Below are 24385 nucleotides of genomic sequence, written 5' to 3'. Positions count from 1 at the left end.
ACTCTATACAGTCTTAGACTCTTTGGCCAGAGTGGAAGTTTTGGAGGGACTACATTTCTACAGGTCGCAGGAGTGTGAATATTTCATATGTCGTTTGGGGTCCCAAGACGAGCGGAACGACGAGGGTACATTAGTATATCTTATAAGATGTTAACTTTATTTGTGAGGTTTATGTTATGGGACAGTAGAAAATGAAAAAAAATTAGAAAACAGTCGTATTCCAGCTGAATGCGCACAAAAACAGACACAAATAGAAAAACACATCCAAACAGTGAAATCATTGCAAAATCAAACACTGAGGGTACCGAAGAATATCTTATAAGATGTTAACTTTATTTGTGAGGTTTAGGTTATGGGACAGTAGAAAAATGAAAAAAATCCGAAAACAGCCGTATCCCTGCTGAATGCGCACAAAAACAGACACAAATAGAAAAACACATCCAAACAGTGAAATCATTATAAATTCAAACACTGAGGGTACATCAATATACCTTATAAGATGTTAACTTCATATTATAGGACAGTAGAAAAAAGATTAAAATACCCTCGATCAGCCTTACTCCCTGATACACATACGGAAAAATCAGACTCCTGGCTTAATGCCTTTAGGAATTATTACAAAAAACACACCTAAACGGCTGACCTTTGACCTTTCCGAAAGTTGCACAGGTCTGAAACTCGGCACCCTGGATCAACCTTAGTCCCTGATACACACACGGAAAAATCAGACTCCTGGCTCAATGCCTTTAGGAATTATTACAAAAAACACACCAGAGCGGCTGACCTTTGACCTTTCCAAAGGTTGCACCGGTCTGAAACTCGGCACCCTGGATCAGCCAGGAGTCCCTGATACACATACGGAGAAATCAGCATCCGGGCTCATTGCCTTTAGGAATTATTGAAGAAAAGACAGTTTCCCACCTGTCTTACGTTTGAATTTTACAGACTGTGTTTTTGGCAGTTTTTTTTGGCCAGGGGGAAAAAAGCCCAAAGTCCTGTGTCCAAAAACTGAAAATCAGGTCATGTCAGACTCTATACAGTCTTAGACTCTTTGGCCAGAGTGGAAGTTTTGGAGGGACTACATTTCTACAGGTCGCAGGAGTGTGAATATTTCATATGTCGTTTGGGGTCCCAAGACGAGCGGAACGACGAGGGTACATTAGTATATCTTATAAGATGTTAACTTTATTTGTGAGGTTTATGTTATGGGACAGTAGAAAATGAAAAAAAATCAGAAAACAGTCGTATTCCAGCTGAATGCGCACAAAAAACAGACACAAATAGAAAAACACATCCAAACAGTGAAATCATTGCAAAATCAAACACTGAGGGTACCGAAGAATATCTTATAAGATGTTAACTTTATTTGTGAGGTTTATGTTATGGGACAGTAGAAAAATGAAAAAAATCCGAAAACAGCCGTATCCCTGCTGAATGCGCACAAAAACAGACACAAATAGAAAAACACATCCAAACAGTGAAATCATTATAAATTCAAACACTGAGGGTACATCAATATACCTTATAAGATGTTAACTTCATATTATAGGACAGTAGAAAAAAGATTAAAATACCCTCGATCAGCCTTAGTCCCTGATACACATACGGAAAAATCAGACTCCTGGCTTAATGCCTTTAGGAATTATTACAAAAAACACACCTAAACGGCTGACCGTTGACCTTTCCGAAGGTTACACAGGTCTGAAACTCGGCACCCTAGATTAGCCTTAGTCCCTGATACACATACGGAAAAATCAGACTCCTGGCTCAATGCCTTTAGGAATTATTACAAAAAAACACCAGAGCGGCTGACCTTTGACCTTTCCAAAGGTTGCACAGGTCTGAAACTCGGCACCCTAGATCAGCCTTAGTCCCTGATACACATAAGGAAAACTCAGACTCCTGGCTTAATGCCTTTAGGAATTATTACAAAAAACAAACCTAAACGGCTGACCTTTGACCTTTCCGAAGGTTACACAGGTCTGAAACTCGGGACCCTAGATCAGCCTTAGTCCCTGATACACATACGGAAAAATCAGACTCCTGGCTTAATGCCTTTAGGAATTATTACAAAAAACACACCCGAACGGCTGACCTTTGACCTTTACGAAGGTTGCACAGGTCTGAAACTCGGCACCCTGGATCAGCCAGGAGTCCCTGATACACATACGGAGAAATCAGCATCCGGGCTCATTGCCTTTAGGAATTATTGAAGAAAAGACAGTTTCCCACCTTTCTTACGTTTGAATTTACAGACTGTGTTTTTGGCAGTTTTTTTTGGCCAGGGGGAAAAAAGCCCAAAGTCCTGTGTCCAAAAACTGAAAATCAGGTCATGTCAGACTCTATACAGTCTTAGACTCTTTGGCCAGAGTGGAAGTTTTGGAGGGACTACATTTCTACAGGTCTCAGGTGTGTGAATATTTCATATGTCGTTTGGGGTCCCAAGACGAGCGGAACGACGAGGGTACATTAGTATATCTTATAAGATGTTAACTTTATTTGTGAGGTTTATGTTATGGGACAGTAGAAAATTTAAAAAAATCAGAAAACAGTCGTATTCCAGCTGAATGCGCACAAAAACAGACACAAATAGAAAAACACATCCAAACAGTGAAATCATTGCAAAATCAAACACTGAGGGTACCGAAGAATATCTTATAAGATGTTAACTTTATTTGTGAGGTTTATGTTATGGGACAGTAGAAAAATGAAAAAAAATCAGAAAACAGTCGTATTCCAGGTGAATGCGCACAAAAACAGACAAAAATAGAAAAACACATTCAAACAGTTGAAATAAACTGCCCCTTTGTTTCACCATACATGCATGGCAGAAATGTTCGCTTCCAAGATTTTTTGTAATAAAAACATTACAGATTAATCCTCTGCATTCTTTGTGCTTTTGGATTTTCTTTTGAGGATCTCTTTGGCTGTGTTGATGCAAATTGCTTCAAATTTGGTGTAAGTTATTTTTTTATGTAATATAAATCTACCACTGTCAGGGAATATCAACATTTTTCATTATCATATAACACAGCCAATTCAATCAATATCTGAAGCTAAAATTATGTTAGTGTATTTTAGGGATATCATAATGAATGTTTGTGTGTGTGTGTGTGCTGATTGAGTAATATGAACTTTTAAAACAGCAATGAAAGGCTGGTTCATTCATCTTTTACATGTCATTTAGCAGACGTTTCATCAAAGCGACTTACACCTTCATATTTATGAACATCAGCTTGTGTTCCTTTCTGTCTGTAGATGAGTGGGAGCCACTGATATCACAGCACCTCCACACAAAGTGTTTGGCACCGTCAGTTTGACTGGAAACACTGCTCTTATTGAACCCCATCAGCTTTTTGAAATGTTGGCTCCTGATTGGAGTTTCTCGCAGACTGACAGCAGCCGTTTCCTTTTTGTTTTTAAATAAATGTCCTAAAATGGTGACAAATTCCCTTAATCATTTTTAAGAACACTAAATCACAGTGGAAAGATTAGAAATGCTGCCTGTGGTACCTGTAAACGTGGTAACATGGTGAACTGTGCCCTGGCAACAATCTAATATTTATGCACTTTGAAGCCTTCGCCATGTGAAACTGCTGCACAGCTCTGATCTCAGCTGCTGCCGAGGTCAACACCTCGCTTGTTTACTGAAACTTTAAAAAAAGAAAAAGTGCCACCAAATCATAAAGCGACTGCACTTTCTTCAAGTCCACATTGATTCATTTTCTCCACACATTGGACTTAAATGAGCCTGGAAGGGTCTGCTGTGCGAGGACCATTATCCATTTGGAGCTAATGAAACTCATTTTTACCAGAGACAGATAGACTGAGTCTCCACCTTTTTTTCCACACATAAAAAAACATGCACTGTAGTTGACTTGAATGTTCAGACATATCTACCTTCATTTCAACCAGCTAGTCAGTGAGTGAACATTTGTTTGTCAAAGGATTTTCTTGTGGCGTTTTTTTTTTTCGATGACACATTGTTAAGTTATTGTTGTATGTGTTCTAATCCATATGTATGTGCATATCATTTCTAATGTATAGATTATCATGCTTATCTTTTATGATCTGTTTTATGTTCTTTCTTTTACATGCACTTCAAGAAGTCTTACTTTCCTTTACGTTGTCAGTGCCCTTTTTATGTGAAGGCTTCTTTTCTATAAACGTGAGAGCGTCATTGTCAGAAGGCACTGATGATATGAGAATAGAATAAACAAAACCTGTCAGTGTGACGGATTGAATTGTCTCTGTATTACCAGCTGTTATTTTATTTAATAATTTGTTCAAAATGCCATTTTAATATCAGTATTTTTGTATTTTCTTATGCTTTGTTGTAATTACCTGAGGGCAACAGTAGGGGAAGCGTAGCACTGTTGAGCTACTTTACGCTGCACTCCTTTCTCTCAGTCATTAACATCCGTGATCTGAGGAAAGTGTGTGTCTGTGTATTCTTCACTCATTATTCCCCTTTTCAGGGCTTTTACATCAACATTCAAGGTGGTATTGTTTGAATTATGGCAGATGAAGTAAGAAACGCGACACACATTCACGGTGCATTAAGAAGTCACAGTGACCTGTCCAGGGTGCACCCCGTCTGACATCCTACGGTTCGTGTTCACACTGAATGAGACACATTGTAATACAAGACCAGAACTGGATGATTGGATATTTCAGAGAGCAGCAATCTGAGAAACTTAAGTGATGGAAAAATAAATAACCACTCTTGCTCTCTTTTTTTGAAAAATGCGGGCTTCTGGAAATCACTTCACACATGCAACAGACGTGACTTACACAGAAATTACAGCTCCTTCAGGTAAATGTTTTGGTACTTTGTTATCCCTGAATGAATGGATATGATGTTTCACTGATCAATGCATCTGTATGATAAATATTACAGCACCTTGTGATTTTTTTTTTTGGATTTCAAATGATATCGTAAAACAACAATATTTCTTATTCTTATCACCATCAGACAACACTTCATCTGTAGCTGAGATGGAAACAGGGTCGTCAGATCAAGAGGCACAGACATGTCAGGAGGATGCTGCTCCAATGGACAACACAGGTGGACAGCAGGGTGCCACACTGAAAATCCCTGCATTCACCAGGGGCCACAGCCAACTGGATGCAAAAGATGTGGAACAGAACAGCAAACTAGCTCACGTCAGGATCCACGTGGAACGAGTTATTGGTTGTATGCACACCAAGTTTAACATTAAAGGGACCATGCGCCTGGGTGTTGTGGTCAAATACGAAGGCGAGGAAAAGACTTTACTTGATAAGATTGTTGTTATATGCTCTGACCAATATGTGCCCAAGTGTTGTTCTGAAGCTACCTAACACCCAAGACACCTAACACCTAACAAAAAGAGCTAAGTTACAGTCAAAAAGTGTCAACCATATTAACAGTTTAAGGACCAATTGTGGTTCAGGTCAAATGGGATTCAGAGTCAGATTCAGATTTGCCATTGTCGTAGTCGTCAATCCAGTCAGAAGGAGAATATAAATCAGGGAGCTCCTAATTGGGAAGGGTGGAATAATTCATCATTTGGACAGACTTATCAATTGCACTTTTCAGAGTCATCATAATCACTTTTTAACATGTGGAAATGAGCATTTCGTGGGTTGTATTCCACAGTACAAATGACTGGGTGAGGTATAATCTGTCAAATATTAGCCTCATGAATGAACTTTTCAGGCAAAATAATGACATAACAGGACAAGAACACAACGAGACACTGCGACTTGGGCTAGCTACGGTAAGTAAAGACATTAAAGACCTTAAAGAGCTATGACACAAACTAACCACACTAAAAGACGAACTGAAAAAGGAAATTAAAGAAGAAATGATCAATCTACAACAAGAGATTGAGCATAAACTAACAGATAATATAAATGAACTACAGACACAGAAGGGAAATCTTGCTGAAGCCCAAGCCCACGACAGATGCAAGAAAAGATCGAAGGGAGGTCGAGGAGGAACAACATACTAATACGTCATACTACATGTGATGTCCACAGACTGTCGGCAACTGATTGGCAGGGTGTCCGCACTGGAAGAGTCGAGTGGCATATTTCAGTTCATTGACTGTGTTACAGGGAGTCTGCACTCCAGTCATGCAGAAAGATTCTGTGAACAAATCTTTTTTAACCCTCTGCATTCTTCGTGCATTTGGATTTTTTTGTGGATATCTTTGGCTGTGTTGATGTAAATTGCTTGAAATTTGGTGTAGGTGAAGTTAATTTTTATGTAATATAAAGCTACCACTGTCAGGGAATATCAACATTTTTCATTTTCATATAACATACAGCAGGCCATTTTAATCAATATCTGAAGCTAAAATTATTTGGGTGTATTTTAGGGCTATCATAGTATGGTGTGAATGTGGGTTTAGGAATGAATGTGTGTGTGTGTGTGTGTGTGTGTGTGTGTGTGTGTGTATGTGTGTGTGTGTGTGTGTGTATGTGTATGTGTAACTCCAGGCACTCACATCAAGTTCAACTCGACATGATACACAGGCACCTACACCTACAAAGAGGCTCATACACACATTCACTCCTTTGAGTAAAAAAAACAAACAGGCATCTTGAGGGACTTCAAAGACTTGCCCTCTACGTGAACCCAAACAAAAGTCTGGTTTTGTTTACACAGGTGCAGTTACAGGTAAACAAAATGTTTCACTTTGTTTGGGGCTCAATTCATCCTGACTGTCAAAGACACAGCCTCAGACGCTGAAGCCCTCGACCTCATCAACCATCAGTCACAATGTACTGAAAAAGAAAAAGGTTAAATAATTTATCAAAACTAACCCTAACCCTATCATATTATAGTGATTACATGTAAAATAATTAAATCAAATCAAACATAAGCTAAATGTTTTGTATGACCTGTGTGATCATCCGTTTTTGATGAAGTTTAAAATCCATAATTTGTATTAGTAGTGTATGATTTCACTTTCACTGAACTCAGTACCACTTATACTTCATATACTAGTAGTATGGAGTACTTTTACTGTATACGTTTTGGAGGAATATAGGGTCAAAGTTCACTTTTTGAAACAAACAATAGGGTAATCATTTTTGATGAAGTATAAAATCCTTATTTTTTTTTTATCACTAGTTTATGATTTTACTTTCCCTGGATTCAGTACCTCTTGTACTTCATATGCTGTGAATATGAAGTACTTTTAATGTATACTTTTGGAGTAACCTGGGCTCCCTTCACACCAAGCAGTCTTATTTCTGGTTTTCAAAATAAAGTCCTATCGGATGCGATTACAACATACTGAAAAATAAATGTTCAAATTATATGTCAATTTAATTTATTATATAACAATTATATCACATTATAGTGATTACATGTAAAATAATTGTTGAATATTTTCTAGTTTCTGTCATTTTTCAGCTTCTTAAATGTGAATATTTTTGACTTTCGGTTGCAATTATAGGTAAACACAATACTTTGTTTAGGGGCTCAATTCATCCTGACGGTCAAGACACAGCCTGAGATGCTGTGAAGCCCTCGACCTCATCAACCATCAGTCACAATGTACTGATTATATATTAATTATACATCAAAACAAACCCCAAGCCTATCACATTATAGTGATTACATGTAAAATAATTACATCAAATCAAGCATAAGGTAGATGTATTGTATGACCTGTGTAATCATCTGTTTTAAGTATAAAATTAATTCATATATTAGTAGTATGGAGTACTTTTACTGTATACTTATTGAGTAATCCTGGGTCAAATTTCCCTTCTTTTTTTTTTTACACTTGCACAATGATAACAATGTTCTTCTTGGTGCCAGTGATTTTATTGTGCAAGAAACACTGTGAATCTGTGAATATAGTAGAGAAGACGTTCATGAATAACCATCCATAATCTGTGTGGCGCTGTCTTTACTGTGAACTTCAAGTGGCAGTCACTCATTCATCATCCTCACGCTGACACCTTTTACAAATGACACAAGGCCTTTGAAATGATATAAGCAAGAAAAATAATGGGGGGCGTACCTCATGAGTAGTAGTAGTATGAAATACTTTTACTGTATATGTTTTGGAGGAATATAGGGCCACACTTCACTTTTTGCAACAAATAACAAGGTAATCATTTTTTGGCAACTGTAATTTCACAGTATTGTTTTGTCAGCTGCCTAAATTATGTAAAATCCGATTAATGCTATGCTATTTATTTAAATCAAGTCTCTAACACAACAAAGTGTGTAATAAATGAGGGTTAGGGTTAGGGTTATTACATGAAAGCCAGTGCATCTGAATACTTGATTTGATTACACTGAAATTATTTTCTTCACACATTTTGAATTTGAAAATGATCAGTGGGACCTGAGGAAGTGGACCTGAGGTGTTGCCAAGGGGGAAGTAATCCTCACAGCAGGCTCCGTGCTAAGTGAAATTCATTTTTGTGTTGGGGATACAACTGCTCAAATGGATCAAATACCTGAAACTGTGTGAGAATTCCAAGCATCAATAAACCGTTGGATTCCGATGCTCCACCAGGTGAACCAAGGCGGCCTTCAGTGGAAGTGTGGTTCACTTCCTGTGGTTCTGTAAAAATGCAGAGCAGAAGGGAATTAAAAAAAAGTTTTATGTTGCTTTTAGGTTTCAAGTCCAGTCAATGGAACACATTTTAGGAAATATTAATGTTATTCCAAGATTATCTTTTACTTTTCATGCCATATAACTCAGAAAAGATTTGTGGGAAAAAGAAAGGCAAATAATTTCATGACCACTGTCTGATATAATCTAGTAACATGTATCGATATAGACACACAGGAGCTATATACACAACCACCCAGACACTCCACTGTCCAAGTACTGAAAAATACATACCCACACACACATCACATATGGTGTTGAGAGAAATAATGTTTAGAAACACTTTTAAATACCCTTGTTAATGCTGTCTCTGTGTATCCTGACAGTTTTTCTTGCACATACGGTGAGAGATAAAATTCTCCTCCATGGTCCACCCTCACTTGGTCCACAAAGGCCATAGGTCACGACAACATTCCTGCTTAAGCAATGAAAAGGGAAATAAAAAATAAAAAGACATTAACCGGCTCATTCTGTCATAAGGCCGTGTTTCAAATTCCACATCCTATCACAAGTTAATAAGACATATTTCACATATATACGGGGTAGAGTGGCTGAGTGGTTAAGACCGGTACCCTGTGTGCGAAAGACAGCATGGTCGTAATGGTCGCAAGTTCGACTCCGCCCCTGGCTGATTGTACTCAATTCCATTGTTAGTCGCTTTGGATAAAAGTGTCTGCTAAATGACATGTTATGGAATATTTTAATGGGTTCATCAACTGGCCGTCGCTTATTACAGTGCTGCTTCACAGTATGTATCCTTTCATTTATAAGACCACCTAAATACATAAAATACAAATACAATACAAACAATAGAAGAGAAGGGATGGAAACAACCATAGTTAGTGGAGAAGCGTTTTTTTTACATTGTGGACATGCAGCTCTACTGAAGAGGAACTAAGACCATAAACCCTTTAGAACAATGTTTGGAGGGCATCAGACTAATGTTTTACAAGGAGCACAGTAACCCCTAACTGAACATTTTAGGAGAGCAAGCAAAACATTTAGGGGCGCACACCTTAAATTGACTTGCAAAGCAAATATTCATATTTCCTCTCATTTTCACTGTATTACTGATCAATACTTTTATAATAATTGCAGAAATTGCAATGTGCTGTTTAGAATTCTAAGTGAATTATATTGTGCACTTGTTTGTTGAAGAATAAGATCACATAAGAGACATTAAGTGTACAGAAAATGCAATCACTGTCATTACAGCACAATTATTAACTAGTGCTTGAAGTGGCCCGGTACTTTCCAGTACACAGAACCGGCACTTTTATTTCCGTACTGGGACTTTTCACAAAATGCTGGTAATCTCTTGAGATTATCAGTCCAATTCATGATTATGGTCCAGAGCAATAATGTCTCAGGGTACACTATGTGACGTTCACCTGTTCTCGCAAAATTCCTTGAGTTTAGAGTTTTTATTTTCTATCTAATCTCTATCTGGAAGATGACCGCTGTGGCGACCATCATCATGCTTCAAAAGCATGAGTTAGCTCATCCACACACTCATACTTTCTGATATAATAAAAATAAACATGGAGCTGGCAAATTGAGGCTTGAAAATATCAGAGGACCGTGCACAGAAGGGATTAAGCTGTCCAGTATCCTGAACTATTTTGCTCAAAACAAGATCAATTGATAAAGTTAGGTTACCATGGAGATTTATTCTCTGAAGCTCTGCCAGACCAGGGTAAGAGCCAGTAGAGATTAAAACTACTGATGCTTCCATTTGGTTAGCTGTCACTCTTATTGGTAAATAATTGAATTAACCCCCATGAAAATATTATGCTGTATGTCAATCAATTTTACAATCATTCATGCCTACGGTGGTCATTATTAGAGGTTTGATAATATTCTACATATATTATTGCATTATTTTGTCAACATGAGGAGTTAAAGGCTCCAGAAGAAAAAAAAAACACTGAATGCTGACATTGTGAAAGGTCAACTGTTAAGAAACCGGTAAAGATCCGAAAACAGCCTTATCTCAGAGTATTGCGCACACGAACAGACACCGATAGAAAAACACATCCAAATTGTAAAATCATTGCAAAATCAAACAATGGGGGTACAGAAGTATATCTTTTAAGATGTTAACTTTATTTGTGAGGTTTATGTTATGGGACAGTAGAAAAATGAAAAAAATCAGAAAACAGCCGTATCCCAGCTGAATGCGCACAAAAACAGACACAACTGGAGAAACACATCCAAACAGTGAAATCATTGCAAAATTGAACACTGAGGGTACAGAAGTATATCTTATAAGATTTTAACTGTATTTGTGAGGTTAATGTTATGGGACAGTAGAAAAATGAAAAAAATCAGGAAACAGCTGTATCCTTGCTGAATGCGCACAAAAACAGAAACAAATAGAAAAACACATCCAAACAGTAAAATCATTGCAAAATCAAACACTGAGGGTATATAACTATATCTTATAAGATTGTAACTTTATTTGTGAGGTTTATGTTATGGTACAGTAGAAAACCTTTCCAAAGGTTACACAGGTCTGAAACTTGGCACCCTAGATCAACCTTAGTTCCTGATACACATAAGAAAAAATCAGACTCCTGGCTCAATGCCTTTAGGAATTATTGAAGAAAAGATAGTTTCCCAAGCTATTTTACAGACTGGGAGTCTTTTTTGGCCGGGGGAAAAAAGCCCCAAGTCCTGTTTGTCCTGTGTCCAAAAACTGAAAATCAGGTCGTGTTATAGACTCTAATCTCAGCTGAATGCGCACACAAACAGACACCAATAGATAAACACATCCAAACAGTGAAATCATTGCAAAATCAAACACTGAGGGTACGAACTAAATATTTTAAGATGTTTAACTTCATTTGTGAGGTTTATGTTATGGGACAGCAGAAAAATTTAAAAAATCCGGAAACAGCCTTATCTCAGCTGAATGCGCACACAAACAGACACCAATAGATAAACACATCCAAACAGTGAAATCATTGCAAAATCAAACACTGAGGGTACGAACTAAATATTTTAAGATGTTTAACTTCATTTGTGAGGTTTATGTTATGGGACAGCAGAAAAATTTAAAAAATCCGGAAACAGCCTTATCTCAGCTGAATGCGCACACAAACAGACACCAATAGAAAAACACATCCAAACAGTGAAATCATTGCAAAATCAAACACTGAGGGTACAGAACTAAATATTTAAGGGTTGTTAACTTCATTTGTGAGGTTTATGTTATGGGACAGCAGAAAAATGAAAAAAATCCGGAAACAGCCTTATCTCAGCTGAATGCGCACACAAACAGACACTTATAGAAAAACACATCCCAACAGTGAAATCATTGCAAAATCAAACACTAAGGGTACATATGTATATATTCTAAGATGTTAACTTCATTTGTGAGGTTTATGTTATGGGACAGCAGAAAAATTAAAAAAATCCGGAAACAGCCTTATCTCAGCTGAATGCGCAAACAAACAGAAACCAATAGAAAAACACATCCAAACAGTGAAATCATTGCAAAATCAAACACTGAGGGTACAGAACTAAATCTTTTAAGATGTTAACTTCATTTGTGAGGTTTATGTTATGGGACAGCAGAAAAATTAAAAAAATCCGAAAACAGCCTTATCTCAGCTGAATACGCACACAAACAGACACCAATAGAAAAACACATCCAAACAGTGAAATCATTGCAAAATCAAACACTGAGGGTACAGAACTAAATATTTTAGGTTGTTAACTTCATTTGTGAGGTTTATGTTATGGGACAGCAGAAAAATGAAAAAAATCCGGAAACAGCCTTATCTCAGCTGAATGCGCACACAAACAGACACTTATAGAAAAACACATCCCAACGGTGAAATCATTGCAAAATCAAACACTGAGGGTACGAACTAAATATTTTAAGATGTTTAACTTCATTTGTGAGGTTTATGTTATGGGACAGCAGAAAAATTTAAAAAATCCGGAAACAGCCTTATCTCAGCTGAATGCGCACACAAACAGACACTTATAGAAAAACACATCCCAACAGTGAAATCATTGCAAAATCAAACACTAAGGGTACATATGTATATATTCTAAGATGTTAACTTCATTTGTGAGGTTTATGTTATGGGACAGCAGAAAAATTAAAAAAATCCGGAAACAGCCTTATCTCAGGTCAATAGGGCAGAAACAGACACTTATAGAAAAACACATCCCAACAGTGAAATCATTGCAAAATCAAACACTGAGGGTACAGAACTAAAACTTTTAAGATGTTAACTTCATTTGTGAGTTTAATGTTATGGGACAGCAGAAAAATTAAAAAAATCCGGAAACAGCCTTATCTCAGCTGAATGCGCAAACAAACAGACACCAATAGAAAAACACATCCAAACAGTGAAATCATTGCAAAATCAAACACTGAGGGTACAGAACTAAATATTTTAAGTTGTTAACTTCATTTGTGAGGTTTATGTTATGGGACAGCAGAAAAATGAAAAAAATCCGGAAACAGCCTTATCTCAGCTGAATGCGCACACAAACAGACACTTATAGAAAAACACATCCCAATAGTGAAATCATTGCAAAATTGAACACTAAGGGTACATATGTATATATTCTAAGATGTTAACTTCATTTGTGAGGTTTATGTTATGGGACAGCAGAAAAATTAAAAAAATCCAGAAACAGCCTTATCTCAGCTGAATGCGCAAACAAACAGACACCAATAGAAAAACACATCCAAACAGTGAAATCATTGCAAAATCAAACACTGAGGGTACGAACTAAATATTTTAAGATGTTTAACTTCATTTGTGAGGTTAATGTTATGGGAAAGTTGAAAATTAAAAAAAATCCGGAAACAGCCATATCTCAGCAGAATGCGCACACAAACAGACACCAATAGAAAAACACATCCAAACAGTGAAATCATTGCAAAATCAAACACTGAGGGTACGAACTAAATATTTTAAGATGTTTAACTTCATTTGTGAGGTTTATGTTATGGGACAGCAGAAAAATTTAAAAAATCCGGAAACAGCCTTATCTCAGCTGAATGCGCACACAAACAGACACCAATAGAAAAACACATCCAAACAGTGAAATCATTGCAAAATCAAACACTGAGGGTACAGAACTAAATATTTTAGGTTGTTAACTTCATTTGTGAGGTTTATGTTATGGGACAGCAGAAAATTAAAAAAAATCCGGAAACAGCCTTATCTCGCTCAATAGGGCAGAAACAGACACTTATAGAAAAACACATCCCAACAGTGAAATCATTGCAAAATCAAACACTGAGGGTACAGAACTAAATCTTTTAAGATGTTTAACTTCATTTGTGAGGTTTATGTTATGGGACAGCAGAAAAATTTAAAAAAATCCGGAAACAGCCATATCTCAGCAGAATGCGCACACAAACAGACACCAATAGAAAAACACATCCAAACAGTGAAATCATTGCAAAATCAAACACTAAGGGTACATATGTATATCTTCTAAGATCTTAACTTCATTTGTGAGGTTTATGTTATGGGACAGCAGAAAATTTAAAAAAATCCGGAAACAGCCTTATCTCAGCTCAATAGGGCAGAAACAGACACTTATAGAAAAACACATCCCAACAGTGAAATCATTGCAAAATCAAACACTGAGGGCACAGAACTAAAACTTTTAAGATGTTAACTTCATTTGTGAGTTTAATGTTATGGGACAGCAGAAAAATTTAAAAAATCCGGAAACAGCCTTATCTCAGCTGAATGCGCACACAAACAGACACCCATGGAAAAACACATCCAAACAGTGAAATATTTGCAAAATCAAACACTGAGGGTACAGAACTAAAACTCTTAAGATGTTAACTTCATTTGTGAGTTTAATGTTATGGGACAGCAGAAAAATTTAAAAAATCCGGAAACAGCCTTATCTCAGCTGAATGCGCACACAAACAGACACCCATGGAAAAACACATCCCAACAGTGAAATCATTGCAAAATCAAACAGTGAGTGTACAGAACTAAATCTTTTAAGATGTGAACTTCATTTGTGAGGTTTATGTTATGGGACAGCAGGAAATTTAAAAAAATCCGGAAACAGCCTTATCTCAGCTCAATAGGGCAGAAAAAGACACTTATAGAAAAACACATCCCAACAGTGAAATCATTGCAAAATCAAACACTGAGGGTACAGAACAAAATCTTTTAAGATGTTAACTTCATTTGTGAGGTTAATGTTATGGGAAAGTTGAAAATTAAAAAAAATCCGGAAACAGCCATATCTCAGCAGAATGCGCACACAAACAGACACCAATAGAAAAACACATCCAAACAGTGAAATCATTTCAAAATCAAACACTGAGGGTACAGAACTAAAACTTTTAAGATGTTAACTTCATTTGTGAGTTTAATGTTATGGGACAGCAGAAAAATTAAAAAAATCCGGAAACAGCCTTATCTCAGCTGATTGCGCACACAAACAGACACCAATAGAAAAACACATCCAAACAGTGAAATCATTGCAAAATCAAACACTGAGGGTACAGAACAAAATCTTTTAAGTTGTTAACTTCATTTGTGAGGTTTATGTTATGGGAAAGTAGAAAAATGAAAAAAAATCGTGAAACAGCCTTATCTCAGCTGAATGCGCAAACAAACAGACACCAATAGAAAAACACATCCAAACAGTGAAATCATTGCAAAATCAAACACTGAGGGTACAGAACTAAATATTTTAGGTTGTTAACTTCATTTGTGAGGTTTATGTTATGGGACAGCAGAAAAATGAAAAAAATCCGGAAACAGCCTTATCTCAGCTGAATGCGCACACAAACAGACACTTATAGAAAAACACATCCCAACAGTGAAATCATTGCAAAATCAAACACTAAGGGTACATATGTATATATTCTAAGATGTTAACTTCATTTGTGAGGTTTATGTTATGGGACAGCAGAAAAATTAAAAAAATCCGGAAACAGCCTTATCTCAGGTCAATAGGGCAGAAACAGACACTTATAGAAAAACACATCCCAACAGTGAAATCATTGCAAAATCAAACACTGAGGGTACAGAACTAAAACTTTTAAGATGTTAACTTCATTTGTGAGTTTAATGTTATGGGACAGCAGAAAAATTAAAAAAATCCGGAAACAGCCTTATCTCAGCTGAATGCGCAAACAAACAGACACCAATAGAAAAACACATCCAAACAGTGAAATCATTGCAAAATCAAACACTGAGGGTACAGAACTAAATATTTTAAGTTGTTAACTTCATTTGTGAGGTTTATGTTATGGGACAGCAGAAAAATGAAAAAAATCCGGAAACAGCCTTATCTCAGCTGAATGCGCACACAAACAGACACTTATAGAAAAACACATCCCAATAGTGAAATCATTGCAAAATTGAACACTAAGGGTACATATGTATATATTCTAAGATGTTAACTTCATTTGTGAGGTTTATGTTATGGGACAGCAGAAAAATTAAAAAAATCCAGAAACAGCCTTATCTCAGCTGAATGCGCAAACAAACAGACACCAATAGAAAAACACATCCAAACAGTGAAATCATTGCAAAATCAAACACTGAGGGTACGAACTAAATATTTTAAGATGTTTAACTTCATTTGTGAGGTTTATGTTATGGGACAGCAGAAAAATGAAAAAAATCCGGAAACAGCCTTATCTCAGCTGAATGCGCACACAAACAGACACTTATAGAAAAACACATCCCAACAGTGAAATCATTGCAAAATCAAACACTAAGGGTACATATGTATATATTCTAAGATGTTAACTTCATTTGTGAGGTTTATGTTATGGGACAGCAGAAAAATTAAAAAAATCCGGAAACAGCCTTATCTCAGCTGAATGCGCAAACAAACAGACACCAATAGAAAAACACATCCAAACAGTGAAATCATTGCAAAATCAAACACTGAGGGTACAGAACTAAATCTTTTAAGATGTTAACTTCATTTGTGAGGTTTATGTTATGGGACAGCAGAAAAATAAAAAAAATCCGGAAACAGCCTTATCTCAGCTGAATGCGCAAACAAACAGACACCAATAGAAAAACACATCCAAACAGTGAAATCATTGCAAAATCAAACACTGAGGGTACAGAACTAAATATTTTAGGTTGTTAACTTCATTTGTGAGGTTTATGTTATGGGACAGCAGAAAAATGAAAAAAATCCGGAAACAGCCTTATCTCAGCTGAATGCGCACACAAACAGACACTTATAGAAAAACACATCCCAACAGTGAAATCATTGCAAAATCAAACACTAAGGGTACATATGTATATATTCTAAGATGTTAACTTCATTTGTGAGGTTAATGTTATGGGAAAGTTGAAAATTAAAAAAAATCCGGAAACAGCCATATCTCAGCAGAATGCGCACACAAACAGACACCAATAGAAAAACACATCCAAACAGTGAAATCATTTCAAAATCAAACACTGAGGGTACAGAACTAAAACTTTTAAGATGTTAACTTCATTTGTGAGTTTAATGTTATGGGACAGCAGAAAAATTAAAAAAATCCGGAAACAGCCTTATCTCAGCTGAATGCGCACACAAACAGACACCCATGGAAAAACACATCCAAACAGTGAAATATTTGCAAAATCAAACACTGAGGGTACATAACTAAATCTTTTAAGTTGTTAACTTCATTTGTGAGGTTTATGTTATGGGAAAGTAGAAAAATAAAAAAAATCCGGAAACAGCCTTATCTCAGCTGAATGCGCACACAAACAGACACCAATAGAAAAACACATCCAAACAGTGAAATCATTGCAAAATCCAACACTGAGAGTACTGAAGTATTTCTTATAAGGTGTACATTTCATTTGTTTAGTTAACTGTATGGTTATTTGTCATAATAAAACTTTTTTTCAACAAATGTTGCTTTCACAGCACACATTATTGTTGTAATCATATCATTATTATTAATATTATTATTATTATTGCTGTTAGTATTATTATTGTTATCATCACCATCATTATATTTATATCATTAATACATTGACATTAAAAAAAAAAAAAACTCGCGCATTCATTCTATTGGGAACAATGACATGATGAAGCCACCTTCAGCATTCGCTTCCGATTTTCATTAAGTTTCGATTCCACCTTAAAAAAAAATGCACGTTTCGGCCAGTAGGGAGAAGTGCAAATTCAGGAATGGTTTGCAATAGAATTCAGTCAGCATTCATATTTGAGATGGACTTTCTCCTATAGTCCAAAGTAGATATGGACATATAGCGGATCACTGGAAAAATAAGGAGCTGTAGTATGCAAAGCAGGTGACATATTTCATGGGAAATCATATTAGGCCACTAGAGGGCAGTGCAAAGTCACAAATTGTTGCAAAGTAATTGTCAAAATCTTGACTTTTGAGCTTGATTTTCTCCAAAATTCTCAAACCAGGAACATTCATCACAAATAACCATGGGAAAGTTGAAAATTAAAAAAAATCCGGAAACAGCCTTATCTCAGCTCAATAGGGCAGAAACAGACACTTATAGAAAAACACATCCCAAAAGTGAAATCATTGCAAAATCAAACACTGAGGGCACAGAACTAAAACTTTTAAGATGTTAACTTCATTTGTGAGTTTAATGTTATGGGACAGCAGAAAAATTTAAAAAATCCGGAAACAGCCTTATCTCAGCTGAATGCGCACACAAACTGACACCCATGGAAAAACACATCCAAACAGTGAAATATTTGCAAAATCAAACACTGAGGGTACAGAACTAAAACTCTTAAGATGTTAACTTCATTTGTGAGGTTAATGTTATGGGAAAGGAGAAAAATGAAAAAAATCCGGAAACAGCCTTATCTCAGCTGAATGCGCACACAAACAGACACCAATAGAAAAACACATCCCAACAGTGAAATCATTGCAAAATCAAACAGTGAGTGTACAGAACTAAATCTTTTAAGATGTGAACTTCATTTGTGAGGTTTATGTTATGGGAAAGTAGAAAAATAAAAAAAATCCGGAAACAGCCTTATCTCAGCTGAATGCGCACACAAACAGACACCAATAGAAAAACACATCCAAACAGTGAAATCATTGCAAAATCAAACACTGAGAGTACTGAAGTATATCTTATAAGGTGTACATTTCATTTGTTCAGTTAACTGTATGGTTATTTGTCATAATAAAACTTTTTTTCAACAAATGTTGCTTTCACAGCACACATTATTGTTGTAATCATATCATTATTATTAATATTATTATTATTATTGCTGTTAATATTATTATTGTTATCATCACCATCATTATATTTATATCATTAATACATTGACATTAAAAAAAAAACAAACTCGCGCATTCATTCTATTGGGAACAATGACATGATGATGATGAAGCCACCTTCAGCATTCGCTTCCGATTTTCATTAAGTTTCGATTCCACCTTAAAAAAAAATGCACGTTTCGGCCAGTAGGGAGAAGTGCAAATTCAGGAATGGTTGCAATAGAATTCAGTCAGCATTCATATTTGAGATGGACTTTCTCCTATAGTCCAAAGTAGATATGGACATATAGCGGATAAATTGGAAAAATAAGGAGCTGTAGTATGCAAAGCAGGTGACATATTTCATGGGAAATCATATTAGGCCACTAGAGGGCAGTGCAAAGTCACAAATTGTTGCAAAATAATTGTCAAAATCTTGACTTTTGAGCTTGATTTTCTCCAAAATTCTCAAACCAGGAAAATTCATCACAAATAACCCGATCACGATATGACAATATCAAAATTCTAAGATCATATCTTGTCTCATGTCATGATATAGCTATAATATTGTCATGCCTTCCTCATCATAGTTCACATTCCATTTGTCAGAGATAAAATATGAATCCATAACCCATTTTGAGAGGCAGGTTCTCATAAGGTTGGGAAGTGTCAACTAACTGGGTTGCCACTGATGGGTAGACTCCCCTGTTCAAATGTTGGAGTTTAGTATTTTGGGCAACACCATGTTAGTTTTTGAAACCAGAAACAACCATAGTTATAAGAGAAGGGATGGATACTGATAGCTTGTCCACTACAAATCCACCTATAACTGCAACTTTGCAAACATGAAATGCAGAGCTGTCAATCACACACGGTGGGACTGACAGCTCTGCATTTAAATGTAAAATTAAATTTACATTGTGGACATGCAGCTCTACTGAAGAGGAACTAAGACCATAAACCCTTTAGAACAATGTATGCAGGGCACCAGACTAACTTTTTACTAGGAGCACAGTAGCCCCCCCTATAACTGAATGTTTTAGGAGAGCAAGCAGAACATTTAGGGGCGCACACCTTAAACATTTCCTCTCATTTTCACTGTATTACTGATCAATACTTCGATAATAATTGAATAAATTGCAATGGGCTGTTTAGAATTCCCAGTGAATTTTATTGTGCACTTGTTTGTTGAAGAATAAGATCACATAAGAGACATTAAGTTCACATAAAATACCATCACTGTCACTACAGTACAATTATTAACTAGAAGTGGCCCGGTACTGTCCAGTACACAGAACCGGCACTTTTATTTGTGTACTGGCACATTTCACAAGATGCCGGTAATCTCTTATCAGTCCACTTGATTATGGTCCAGAGCAATAATGTCTCAGGGTACACTATGTGACATTCACCTGTTCTCGCAAAAGTCAAGTGTTTATTCCTTGAGTTTGGAGTTTTTATTTTCTATCTAATCTCTATCTGGAAGACGACCGCTGTGGCGACCATCATCATGCTTCAAAAGCATGAGTTAGCTCATCCACACACTCATACTTTCTGATATAATAAAAATAAACATGGAGCTGGCAAGTTGAGGCTTGAAAATATCAGAGGACGATGCACAGAAGGGATTAAGCTGGGCAATAGCCCGGTATCCTGGACTCTTGCTCAAAAATTAATAAATTGATAAAGTTGAACCTGAATTTTCCTTAACACTAAAACAAGGCCAGACCAAAAGTTTCACTCCCAGGGCTGGAGTATGCCAGGTGTAATATTATTAGATATTAATGTAGATGTTATGCAAGAATTTGATGCACAAGCCTGTTTTCTTTGTGTATTACCTTAATGACTCTGTCCTGGCAGTGCTGGATGATCTTACACAGCTCCTCTGTACCCTGAGACTCGAGACTCTGATGAAGGATCTGCTCAAACATCTAGTAAAACACAATTTGTAGTTTTGTACCTAACTTTGTGACATACATGCATGTAACACCAGACAAACTGACTCATATAGGAATATCCCATGAAATAATGTGATAATGTACTACACCCAGTTCCACAGTCTGTATTGTGGCATGTCTGTAGACAACTATATCTATTTAACTGTCCACTGAGTTATCAAACTGCCAAAAGATGTTCGCCTTTAGTTCTACTGTGTCCTTGATCAATGCCACAGTCAGAACCTCATCATTCAACTATTTGACAAACTCTAGTCAAACAGGAGCTACAGTGTAGGAAAATGATCAAGAAATAAAACGAGTGTCAACAAAATGATTAGCTCTCATAGAAACTTCCCATTGTGTTAACCAGTTAACCAATAACCTATATTAGACTGGTTAGTCAGTAGTTGAGGTTTCACCTCTCTCATGGGGATCTGGGCCCTTTGGACAAACACTGACGGGCTGCTCACGTTAAACTGTTGCTGCAGACCCTCAAGGCTCAGGTTCACCACCTTCTCATAGCAGCTGTGCATCTTAACTGGATGGAAAGCCAGCATGGAGATCTTCTCCATGTGCTGAGGAGGAAGACAATAAGGGAGAGGAAGAGATGGATGAGGCATGGACAGATTTGGGAAAAATGTATAATTGTGTCTCACAATAAATATACTACTGCAAAAGTATCACTAATGTTATACTAGACAAATGCTGTTTAAATCACAAACATATTTGGAATAGGAGTATAGGAATTGCGGATAGATAACATTTGTTTTGTAAAGATCCAGATTCTTGTGCTTCAACTGCGAAAATCAGAGTGCATTTTCTATATATAATCATTATATATTGTGCTTCAATTTATTTTCTCATGTTATGGGTTTTATTTAAAGCGACACAATTTTCAACCTTCACGTAATGTCTCTAAGCAGGGATGGGAAGTATTTCTGATACATGTATTAAAAAAAATACATATTTAAAATACAAAATATGCTCTTTTCTGGAGATGATGAAAAATTCCTTCAGATTTTGTACCAATATATTTCCATTATGTGTATTTTATTTAAAATACTGTAACATACATCCTTTGAAAAAAAGTGATGACATAAGAAGACAAATTGCAGGATGCTGCTTCAGATTGGACGTCATGGTGCTTGTGCCTACTTTAATTTGCCAGGACTTGTTAAGATCACAATTAGTCTACATAAGAATTGAATTGAGTCAAGCAATTACCATCAGAGCTGAGTTTCAAGACTTTAGAGCTCACTCTGTCGTTTACATCGATGACAGTGTTAAAGTCGCCACTTAAAATAATTTTGTATCCGACCAATAGCGGTTCTTCCAAGTCTTTTAAAAAGTTGAAAAATGTTTGTTCTCTCATGAGAGGTGTACATGTGTATCGTTCGTATTTTTTCTCCTCGGTAAAAACAATCCAACATGAGCAATCTACAAGGAATTAAATTAGGAAATCATTCGTTTTACGAATAATAGTGACATCACCAGTTTTAGAAAAAAGATCCCACCATCAGCTTTACTTTCGCCAATAGAAATTACACTTAGACCTTTGTTCCACATGCTGGATACCTTTACTCTTTACTTGTGTTCAGTCTCAGTTCTTGACAACATAATATGTCAAAGTCAGTTTTCAACAAGAATTTAATTTGTTGGGCTCTAAAAGAATTTGATTGGATGCCATGGGCATTCCAAGATGAAACTTTGGGGAAGGTCATAAATGTTTGGGGGGGAAGCTATGGTGTGGGTTTGTCGTCATTTTATAATATATATATATATTTATATATATTTATTTTATAACAAGCTTTTCTTTTCTTTTTCTGTACCTCTACAAAAGGTGTTTCCTGATCATCATCAGGCTCTGGAGCGGGGAATTCAGGAGTGGGAGAGAAAGAGCCAAAGTTGTTGCTGTAAGGGGGGCTCTCTGCTACAGCCTGCGGATAAAGCGGGGTGCTGCCGACTCGCTGACCCTGACCCTTATACCTATTCCAAGCCCTACCAGTAGAGGTCCCCCAAACCCCAATTTATGAGCTGGAATAAAATGATATCAAAGTTTAGTTGGGGTGGCAAAAGACCCACGATAAGACTGGAAACTCTCCAGCTGCCAAAAGAAGGAGGGATGAGACTTCCAAAATTAAAGGAATACTACCATGCGGCCCAATTGAGATATATTGTAGGTTGGTGCAAACCAGACACAGTGAAATGAAATAGAAAAAGAGTTTGGAGAAAACCCAGTACAGAATATAATTGGGGATAAAGAAACATACAAGAAGATTCAAAACCAAATAGACACAATCACGATGTTCACATACAAAATATGGTTCAGCATAATAAAAAAATATAAGATACAGAAAGACACTAATTTATTGAATATGATAGCAATCTTACACCGACTAGGTACGATATAGGATTTAAACAGTGGACAACCAAGGGAATCACAGCATGGTGTGTTTTGGTGAAAGATGGACAGCTTGAGAGTTTCCAAAAATATGACAGAAAAAAAGGATTTAGATAATCAATCATGAATTCTGTGGATTCCTGCAACTTAGAGACTACTATATGAAAGAGATCAGGATGGCCCCTCCTGAGAAGTGAATAGTGTGATCCAGATCATCATAATCAACGCATACCACAAACCACAATTAGAATTATATTGGGACTATATAAAAAAATGCTACAAAATACATAAAAAAAAAGATGGGAATCAGGATTTAACATAAAACTTAGTGATGAAGATTGGCTAAGATTGGTATAATCTGCCAGACATTAGCCTCATGTATGAAACAAAGTGATTTTGAAGCAGAAACATATTTAGGTTACAAGGTCAGAGCTGCAGTGACTTCCTGACAAGTACAAATGAGCATTTCATGGGTTGTACTGGCAACAGATATGACAAATGTTGGGTGGCTGGGAGATTATGTCAAAGATTACCCACAATATTAACTTTGAAGCATTGTTAGTTTTGTGTAGCATCAGATAAAACATGTACTCCCGCCCCTCTTAATTTGAAAAGAGGACATTTGTAATATGGAAATGATTGAATATTTGGTGGTTTTTGAGGAGGACTGATGCAGGACAAAAGTATTAATCTTTTATGACAACAATTCTTGGGAGTGAACATTCCTGCCATATACTCAAGTGTATGGTGAAAACAATGTTCAGTGTTCTATTGATCTATTAATAAAATGTTTTCATTTGAATTCCAATTTGCCAAAGAGACCTTCTTACAAGAAAGTGTGCCATATGCACTAACACAGTGGAAATGAATCATAATGAAGCCTGAGGGTTAAGGAAACAGTTTGTCATCAACTAAATACTGTAGGTGTCCAAAGCCTGAGGGTCAACCTCTTTCCCCGGATGAAGCAGAATCCAGTCACGTTAACTGTGCGTTGTAAGAATGGAAAAGACTGTCATAAAAAAAAAAAAATAATTACAACACCCACACTGTATCAACATTCAGAGTGGACCTAATTTTTAAGAATAGAGGGATAGATTTAGTGTATAGCCTACTTGTTAAATAGACAGGATACCTGCAGCAGCAGCACCAGCGAAGCTCTCTGAACAGATCAGCAATGTGACCGACAGTCCTCACA

General features: G+C 36.5%; 1 protein-coding gene across 1 annotated transcript in view; it reads right to left on the bottom strand.

Annotated features, from left to right (window-relative positions):
• Positions 1-8740: 8740 nt before the first annotated feature.
• The window catches only part of LOC131463470 (protein Niban 2-like), a 54350-nt gene continuing 38705 nt past the window's right edge, over positions 8741-24385 (bottom strand). Inside the window, exons 4-6 of the mRNA XM_058635200.1 lie at positions 21209-21364; positions 20691-20783; positions 8741-9042 (exon numbers count right to left, since the gene is read on the bottom strand). Coding sequence (XP_058491183.1) covers positions 9004-9042; positions 20691-20783; positions 21209-21364 — 288 coding nt within the window. The 3' untranslated portion in view covers positions 8741-9003. The remainder of the gene's footprint in view (positions 9043-20690; positions 20784-21208; positions 21365-24385) is intronic.

The sequence above is a fragment of the Solea solea genome, chromosome 8 (assembly GCF_958295425.1).
Source record: "Solea solea chromosome 8, fSolSol10.1, whole genome shotgun sequence".
Classification (NCBI taxonomy): domain Eukaryota; kingdom Metazoa; phylum Chordata; class Actinopteri; order Pleuronectiformes; family Soleidae; genus Solea; species Solea solea.
The sequence above is the reverse complement of the archived record's forward strand: the minus strand, read 5'-3'. Positions and strand labels throughout refer to the sequence as shown.